We start from the raw sequence: 10,061 nt of genomic DNA on the forward strand, positions 1-10,061 counted from the left end.
GTTTAGTGGCATAAACATAGCTTTCAACTAAAAATCAAAAGACTGTAAAAACCTAAGTCTAAAACTTGTCCAAGAAATTACTTTTTCAACTCATTTCTATGAAGATTGCCAGAAAAGTTTTATTCTTTGATTGAAGGCTGTATTTTGAGATGTTTTGGAAGATTATAAAAGTCTCATTCTTTGTCAAACAGAAGACTACATTTTGAGGAGATTTGAAGAATCATAAAGAGAGCCTCATCAAGAAGGATATATTTCGAGTAGTTTTAAAGGATTATGAGAGACTCATTCTTTGAGGAGTAATCTTTCAAGGAGTTTTTAGGATTTTCAAGTTTTTGAATTGAAAATAGTCAAAACTGATCAAAAAATAGGAAGTAACAGAAAAATTATTCTAAGTTCACGAGACTAAACGAGCTCACATATTTCTCCTAAAATTGGTCAAAAAATAGGAATTAACGTAAAAATTATTCTAAATTCAAGAAATTAAATGAACTCTCAGATTTTTTTCAAAACTGGTCGAAAACATAGGATAACAAAGGAAATTATTCTAAGTCTACGAGAATATTTTGACAGGTTTTCTCAAAATTGTCAAAACATAAGAAATTTATCCTAAGGCCAAGACACGAGGGAGTCCAAGAGGGGAGGAAACACGACAAAAATTATAAGGTCTGAAGCCACTATCAAAGGAGCATTTATCAGCAGTTAAAACCAGTTAAAGGTCAGAGATCGTGAACACGAAGAAATGATCGTAGGCAACATGTAGTCATGGAGAAGGCACGATCATAAACGGTTATGGACGACAACAATTGAGAAGAAGCACGTATAGAAGACAGTTCTAAAGAAATGCTCGCAAAAGAAGAAGAACAGTTGAGATTCACCGCCTATAAATATTATAAAGCGTCATATTTCAAAGGACGACTTTTTGCATTATACGCCTGTACCCAAACACTTTGTACGCTGAAATTCTACATATAGCCAGACACTAACTACCAAGAGATTCACGGTCATTAGTGTTCGTTGTTGATAGGATTCAACATTATTTTCTTGTACATTTATACTTCTGTTCTTTATTTTCAATTCATTCTACACTTTGTTCTTGCAATTTTAATTATGGTTCAGTACGTTTGTGTAAACTTTTATGTTTAATTCAGTTCTACGTGATCATTATCTACTATTCTCATTTAACACTCTGTTTTACGACGTCAATTTGGTCATTTCATTTAACAACACACTTAAAAGAATTTAAGAAGAGTTAAAATTTAGTCTCAGATTGTTTTTGAATTTATTTACTGTAACCTAACTTATTTTCTCATCCCTATTTATTAATCCAAAATTTTATACATTATTTTTTACTATTATTAATTATTTATTTTTAGCCTTTAATGGTTAACATTTTTCTTTAATTATTCAAATAATGATAAGTAATTTTAACCGTATTTCTTTAACGAGAATAGTCACCCAACAATATGTCGTATAATTCTGGACTACATAATTCCTAGTATTCCAGTTACCGCGCATGATGTTCTAACCAGGTTGCTCCTTTACTAGCTTCTTCTCCAGAAAGATACATGGATCATGTTTGGTGGGATGTCCCTCCAATTAAATAGTTAGCTTCAATGTTCTGGTTCTTATTGAATGTTTATTTTGACCACACACAAAAAATTTATTTCATTTCAGTTAACTTTATTTTATTCCTTTTTATTAATCCATATTAATTATTTTCTTTTTCTTGAGTTATAATTTTTATATAATTAATATTTTTTATAACTATATTTTTATTTCTTTATTTCACACCCCAGATCTCGTACACTTCCTTTCCCTTATATATATATATATATATATATATATATATATATATATATATATATAAAGTTGTACAAATTACTTGTAAAAATACACGTTCTATTTATTATACATTGTCATGAGAGAATAGAATAAAATTTCCCATGAGAAAAAAAAATTTTCAAGGTGTGGGGATCTAATGCAAAGAAAGATTTTGAACTTCAAAAAAAACTAACAAGGCTTTTATATGTATCCTATTTCTTTCAAGAAGACAAATGAGAGGATCAAATTTACAACTTCTCAGATGCAAGTTTTTGTGTTACTCCACTAGACTAATCATTTCAATGGAATGAAAATTTTATTTTATTATCTAATGCAACTTTATTATTCATATATTATCCTTTTTCAAATATATAGAATAAAAGTAATTGTATAATTAAGTCAATAAAAGAATAAGAGATCTCGTGATTGTGAGGATGAAACTCAGAGGCAAGGGATAGAATAGAATAAATTTTATCCTATTCTATTTCTTTTATCGTGTTTTAATCAATCCAAATAATGATAAATAATATTATTTCATGTCATTAACTTTATTCCTCCCTTTCCATGAACCAATACAAAATCTCATAGAAGTTCACACGTAAATTTTTATTTTTTTTCAGAATTATTATTTTTCGTACAGTATTTTTTTTATGACATTACTTTTTCTCTTTATTTTTTGTGTTATATCAATGATCTTGTTTCATACTTCTTTTCTTATACAAACTAGTTATAAAAATATGATTTCTCTTCTTTTTCCTGACACAATTGATTTACTAAATAGTTCTATGATTTGAATTACTAAAATTATTTGTATGTTTCATTTATTTTATTTTCTTTCTGACGTACATGTAGCATGTATTCCAAAACTACATTCAAAATATATAAAGAACACTTTTTAAAGTGTCCTCGAATTGGTACATCAAACATTTCGGTTTGTTAAAGGTTCTATTGGAGGGGAGATTCTTTTCTCCTCATCGCTTGACTTTTGCCATTTTATATTTATCACAGCTGAACACAAGCATTTTCTTTTTTGTTTTTTAATCTTATTAGGTTCCAGTCTTTGAATGTGACACAGAGAAATGTGGCTGCATCTCTCCAACTCCAAAGCAATTTTTGGATTCCAAAACTTTTACACACTCAATCAAAGGAACCCAAATTGATACATTCTTTTCCCACTTAATTGCGGTTCACAGAAAAAAAAGAAAGAAAGAAAGGAAAAAACTCATATTTACCAAAGAATATGTAATGTACCTCACGGCAGCAGAGTGTTCCAAAATAGACAGAGACATCAATGGTTTCTCCACTCATTTCATAAGTAACCATCATTTGGTCAACCACCGCCCAAATTTAGCACATCCCCAACAAGTTCATTTCAGCCATAATATATTGGGTGACACACACAACCATCACTGCATCACATTATATATATTTATTTATTAATGTATATCTAGTGTCATACAATAAAAAAATTAATAATAATACATATTTATTAAAAAATGTATATCAATATATTAATTTTTTTAGTACTCAGCATGTAAATCAACTTGCAAGGGTTATTCTAACTTAATCTGTAATTTTGAATGCAGTATCGGTAGATAGATGTAGTTCTGTTAAATATTTAGAAAAATAATTTTACTGTCCATTACAATCTTACTCATTTTAATAAGGATTGGCTCCAATTGAAGATATCTATAGTCTAAACCAACAAAATATATTAAAATTTATATTTTTTAATAAATTTTATTATCCTTCCTTTAGATACACGTTAAAAAAACCATAAATATATATAAAGCTGACGAATATAACAAAGGCTCTCAGATGATAGTAGACACAGCTAGCTGTCGACAATGGCCCTGCGGATTCACTTCTTAATCCTTTCCATAGCTGTTTTGGCTCTAAGCACTTCCGCAGATTACAGTAAGATTTAATTTTTCAATGAATTTAACTAGCATTGATTAGATTCACACAAAGTTTTCTCATTTCAGCATCATAGAACTTCTGCAAGATCACACCAAGTACTGTTTTTCATAGAATCTGATGCTTTTGGAGGTCTAGTTTTGTTTTCTAAAATATGTGTAGATTAAATTTAACCATGTTATTGTTATTACTTGCTAAGTTGTTATATAAATGAAGGTGTTTTTTTTTTTTTTTTTGTCACTAGATCCGGGTAATTTTAGTTATACCGGTCCAAATGGTCCTGAGAAATGGGGAAGCTTGAGTCCATCTTTCTTAGCATGTTCAAATGGGAAAGCTCAGAGTCCTGTGGACCTTACAAAGACTGATATTGTCATGAACAAGCAGTTGAAGTCCTTAGATAGACACTACCTTCCTACAAATGCCACGCTGGTTAACAACAAGTTCAACATTGGGGTTTGTTCTTTAATTTCTATGTCACTCTTTCTTTCATCCCATATAAACATTATTTGAATTTGGAACCATCCATAAGCATTTAGCTAGATTTTCATGTGCAACTTTACAAGCAAATATGTCATTTGGATGATGATTTCTTTGCTTCAAACCTCAACCAACGACATTCTTTGCTATGTCACAGTTGTTATTATTATTATTATTTGTACTTAGTGTACTTGAATTGAAAAATCCTCACCTTCCGCAGAAAACTTGTGGCTTCCCAGATGATAATATGCTTATGTTTTCATTTGTAGGTGCGTTTTCAAGGAAAAGTAGGAGATATTAATATAAATGGAAAAAATTATTCCTTGAAACAATTACACTGGCACTCTCCTGCAGAGCACATGGCCAATGGTCGTATGTAAGTTCCCTCTTCCTCCTCCAGTTAGACATGCACCCAATAATTACATTGGAAACCTCTGTTACTTTAAATGGAAAATGCTTAAACAAATAAAAAAAAACTTTAATTTTAACAGACCTTATGATAGGGAAATCTACATGATATTAAAAAAATAAAAAGTATTGTTTTTAACATAAACTTTACAAACGTCATCTTCATTAGGTGAAGTTTTAATATAATGAAGTCAACAAATTATCCTGACCGGTCAGGAATCATGACTCTTGAGATAATTTGGGTTGGTTGTTCAAAATTCAAATTAACCAAACAGGGCACGCGAAAGTGCATAACCTAACAAAAGTAATCCAACTCAATTATTTTAATGATTTTCTTAATTAAGTGTTGGGGGATGACAGAGTTTGAACCCCTGTTTATCCAGTTAGATGTTCCACTGGTTACCACTTGCTTTCAATGTAGGAACAATTTTTCATTAAAGAATGCTCACAAGTGTCTTGTATTAGTTAAAAAGTTTAAAAAGGAAATTAAAAAAAAAAACGATTATCAAAACTATTTTATTGTGGTTTTTAATATAATATTTTTAATTTAAAAAATTATTATTTTGTAATCAACAACCTTAAGACGCTCCCTAACACATCTTTTTTTTTCATCATTTCACTCACAAGGCTTTTGATCTGAATTGTTTCTCTCTCTCTCTCTTTCGTTTTTTGGGTCTAAACAGACAAACCAGTCCTTTTAGTTTTTGGTCCAAGGCAAAGCAAATAAGCAATCTAAGTAACCCATTTAAGCATCAATTTGGGCCTACCGTTCTCTTCAATAAAGAAGATCGAATAAAAAGTCCAAACCTTGCAAGCATAAAACATAAATGTTAGGAAAATTCAAGTGATTTCAACAATGTTGTGAGCACTCTGACACACAAATTTCTTAATACAGTCATGTTGCCGAGCTCCATCTAGTCCACCTAACCCAAGATAATAATAACATAGCGGTGGTGGCAGCACTCTACAAATTGGGTGATCCAGATCCTATCATTTCCCAGGTATAGTACAAGTTATATTCACTTGTGTTCTAAATTCATGTGGTACAAAGGATAAAGTTGCAATTGGGAACTTCAAAGTATGATGTACAATACCATATAAGAGTGACAATAAATTCTCCCTAAAAGTACTAACACATGGTTTTTGGGTACAGTTTGAAGACAAGTTAATTGAGCTGGTCAAGGAGACCCGTGCAGGCAATGAGGATGCCCAAATTGCCCTTGGCACATTTGACATGGAAGAAATAAATAGAAACTCCCATAGGTATTATAGATATATTGGCTCTCTCACCACTCCACCGTGCAAAGAGGGTGTCACTTGGAACATCCTTGGCAAGGTAAGTCATATTATATGCTACCCATTATAGGTATAGGTAGGTTTGCTTGGGAAAATTTATGTTTTTATAACAAAATGTTTAATCTACTGTGCATGATGCAGGTGAGGACACTTTCCAAGAAACAATTAGAGCTCCTAAAGGCACCATTGGACCCAGAGTTCTGGCACAACGCAAGGCCTCTTCAGCAACTTAATGGTCGTAAAATTGAGATGTATTACCATCCCAACCACAAGCATCACGTACCAAATACCCATCAATAAATTGTTTGAGGATAATGTCTAGTGGTTTTAAAATAATATTTTATTTTTTTAACTCCATAAAATAACAAATAAATAAATAATTTAAACGTGTTACTAGGATGATAAAGAAAAGTATGAGAAGCACACTTCCAATGATGCTGAGTGAGCTTTTATTCAAAGATTGAGGTTAAAGCACTTTTTATTTTAGTCTTATCAGGGATACGTTCAATGATGTGTTTTAGGATTTCATTAATCATATTCACTGAATAGAATCATTATCGCTTTACTATTTCACGATTGAATGCAAATGTAAGTTAACTTAACCTAACTGTGTTAAGATAATGCCAATTCAACCAAACCTATTAACCTAGTAAATCAACTCGTATGAATAATAAACTACAGCAAATGTCTAACTTGTTCCTCTTCACTTCAAGTTATCAAATTATAAAACTGCACCCGAACATATTCGCAGCATGTTTGATTCTGCGTCAAATTTACTTAAACATGAATCTAGTTCAATGCTATAAATTATAATTTTTGCATTAAATTGTGATTTGACGTGATTTTATTAGATTTCCAAATATACATTAAATCGTTTGTAACTAAAGATTAGACTCGATTATATCTGACACTAATCCATCATGCTCAAAAAATATTTTATGGCCTTCAATTGACACAAGTTTGATCAAGCTAAAATATTTTGTGTGCCCCTACTTCTTTTTTTTTTACAACTACACTATTTAATTAGAGAATATTCTCAATGCACACAAAATTAAAAGAATATTTTTTTTATTCAAGAAAGACACATCTCTTATTAATTTAATTCCTTAAAAAATTATTAATTAATTTATTTTAGTTAATTTTAGAAAAAATAGCTTTAAAAAATTAATAAAGATGTTATTTCAAAATAAGTTAATTCAAATACACAATTTCTAAAATTTTAAATGATTAAATTTTTTAATCCTTCATCGTAATTTCATAACATCGTTTTAAGATAATATCACATGCAACCAATTAGGTCGATCATTTTATCAAAATGTATATCTAACAGTTGTATAAGTATTTAAAAATACACAAGTTCATACACACAATCAATTACGGGCATCAATTTAATCAATTGAGTTGGAAATGAAATATTATTTCGATTTAAATATATTTTTTAATTCTTTAAAATATTTATTTTATTTTTAGTTTTTTTATTTATAATTTTTTTAAACATTAACGTAGCTAACTCAGATATTATCAAAGATTAATTTTATATGACATATTTTTTATATATATAAAACATATATTATTAGAGAGAGTTTAAGAAAAAATTAAAATTCATATACACAGAAGAAAAAAAATAAATATTAAAATATAATATATTTTAAAGAATCCAAAACATATTTAAGTTTGTTTAATAAAATGAAGAATTTTTTAGAGTTTGATTAAAAAACATAAAATAGACAAAATAACTTAAATACAGATAAAAAAAATATTTAGAATTTTTGAAATTAAACTAATAAAATTTATCTCTAAAATATTAAAAATGAAAAAATTGTGTTGTATTCTCTTAATATTCTCGTAATAATTTACTAATTAGAATTTATAAAAATAAAAGGTAAAAGGGTTTATAATTGTTTTAGAAAAAAAAAGTTTTTAGACATCAATATGTGCTTCAGCCAAGTATCTTTGAAACTTGTGTTCCCATCAGTCAAAACCTTGGCAGTCATTATAGCAGTAGCTTAATTGATCAGCTAACCTGATTGGATTCAACTGGTTGAATCATGTGGGTGGAATAGAAAGGTAGACATGTTTCTCTTATTTTTCTTCATTTCTATGCTCTCTCTCCTTTTTTTTCCAGCTTCATCATCATTTCCAATTACATCAAAATTAAGACCCTAAATAAAAAAATCCAGCAACACTTTGGTGCCTGTTTTTTTTCTGCCTCAATGATAACCTTCCTCACTCAACCTTATAAAATATGTATTGAAAATGACTGCATGCATGTTTTCCAAGATGTGACCTCATTCACGCCAGGTAGACTTTACTTTTAAATATTTAATATAACTATATTTATTTTAAAATTTAAATTTGAAATTATTAGCTAAGATAAAATAATTCCGTAAAAATTGATCACACTGATTTAAATAATTTTTATTGAATCAAATTAACAATTTTATAAAATTTAATTAAGAGTATTAATAACACAGTCTTATCAAAGAAAGACTATAAAAAATACTACGTAAAATATGAAATCCTTAAAAGACGTAACTTTAATTAACATGTTCATATTCTTAAATAAACTAAATAAATAAAAAAGTAGTTTTGCCTTCTCGAATTAACTTAATTAATTATAAAATATATAAAAGTAAATTACATATACACTTTTCCAAGATTAGTAAATGTATAAAAAATTAAAATAGTTTATGTAATTGAGAAATGTATGTGATATTATATTATTATATAAGATAAAAAGAAAAAGAAAAATACTGAATAAAATGATGTTAAACTTTTGAAAAAGTAAATGTAATTTATTCAAATTATATATACGTGAGTTCGATTACTTGGATGAGTGATAAAGATGGTGTGATGAGTCAGAGATTGGGATTGGAATCTATAATATTTCTGATATCATCCTCTTTGACAGAATGCCACCCGCGTCAACGTGGTAAGCCGCCACCCCATGTCTTCAACATCAAAACCTTAAAATACATCATTACGTCAAAATTATAATTTTTTATTTTATGTTTATAATTTTTAAAAATATATTAAATATTTTTTATTTTTTTAAAAATAAATATATTTAATAATTATTTTATAAAAAAAAATTATTAAATTAACAAAATTAATTTGAATAACAAACAGTTGAGTATTTTTTAAATAAAATTTTAAATTTAAATATTTATGTATATAAATTTTTTTTAGTAATACACCCATCTAACATATTCAAGTGCACGATTTAAACTAACTCTAAATAAAAAAATATTAAAATAATTAATAAATATACTTTAAAGTTATTTAATTTAGAGTCAATAAAATGTGGCTCGTTTAAGTCAATTAAATTATAAATTTTTATTTTTGTATGTTTAAATTGATTTTAAGTTTTTTAGTCAATACGTATAAACTTTTTTTTTTCTCATTGATTCCAGATCGAGCTTTGAGTTTATATTTAAATGCCCAAATAAAAAACTGTTTTTTTTTTTATGCTCAATTTGATAAAGCCTAATACCTAATACGAGTTGAGTGACCTGTTTATTCAACTATTAAGTCTGTTATGTAAATTTTAATATTTGTCATATGAACTGTGATTTTATCACTTGACAATACCTTACATGATTTTAGTTGAGTTAAATACAATAGAGTATCAATTTATTCTACAAATTGATACTCAAAGAAAAAGTGTCATATATGTCATAAAAAATTCAATAACGTATCAATATCCATATTTAAATAATAAATATATCAATTCAAAAATATATAATAATAATCAAATTGAATATATAAGTTAAAAATATAATAATATTATAAAAAGATCAGCAATTTTAATAATTATTGTTATACGATAATTTCATAAACAAAATATTATAATTATATAATATAATTTAGAATAAAAATTGTATAATATATTTTATATTAACTTTATAAGTATATAATTTAATATTTTGAATTTAATTTTATTATACAACGTATAAATAATACATTAGTACAATATACAAATATTAAATAAATATGAATACTGTTTGAGTTTTAAAAAAAATAAAATGATTGATATTGGTAATAATTAGAGGTCCAACTTATATAGTGCAATTTTTCCAAGTCGCGTGGTTTACATAAATCAATCGAGCATGATGCAACTTTTGACGCATTTGATTTCTAAC

General features: G+C 27.6%; 1 protein-coding gene across 1 annotated transcript; it reads left to right on the forward strand.

The window, feature by feature from the left end:
• The first annotated feature begins 3,613 nt into the window (after positions 1-3,613).
• Positions 3,614-6,489, forward strand: LOC113873172 (alpha carbonic anhydrase 1, chloroplastic). Its single transcript, XM_027511177.1, has 6 exons — positions 3,614-3,738; positions 3,983-4,191; positions 4,485-4,591; positions 5,519-5,624; positions 5,777-5,959; positions 6,061-6,489. The coding sequence occupies exons 1-6, from the start codon at positions 3,669-3,671 to the stop codon at positions 6,217-6,219; spliced, it is 834 nt and encodes a 277-aa protein (XP_027366978.1). The 5' UTR covers positions 3,614-3,668; the 3' UTR covers positions 6,220-6,489.
• Positions 6,490-10,061: the final 3,572 nt, after the last annotated feature.

This window comes from Abrus precatorius, unplaced genomic scaffold (genome assembly GCF_003935025.1).
Source record: "Abrus precatorius isolate BTA unplaced genomic scaffold, Abrus_2018 Scaffold7, whole genome shotgun sequence".
Classification (NCBI taxonomy): Eukaryota; Viridiplantae; Streptophyta; class Magnoliopsida; order Fabales; family Fabaceae; genus Abrus; species Abrus precatorius.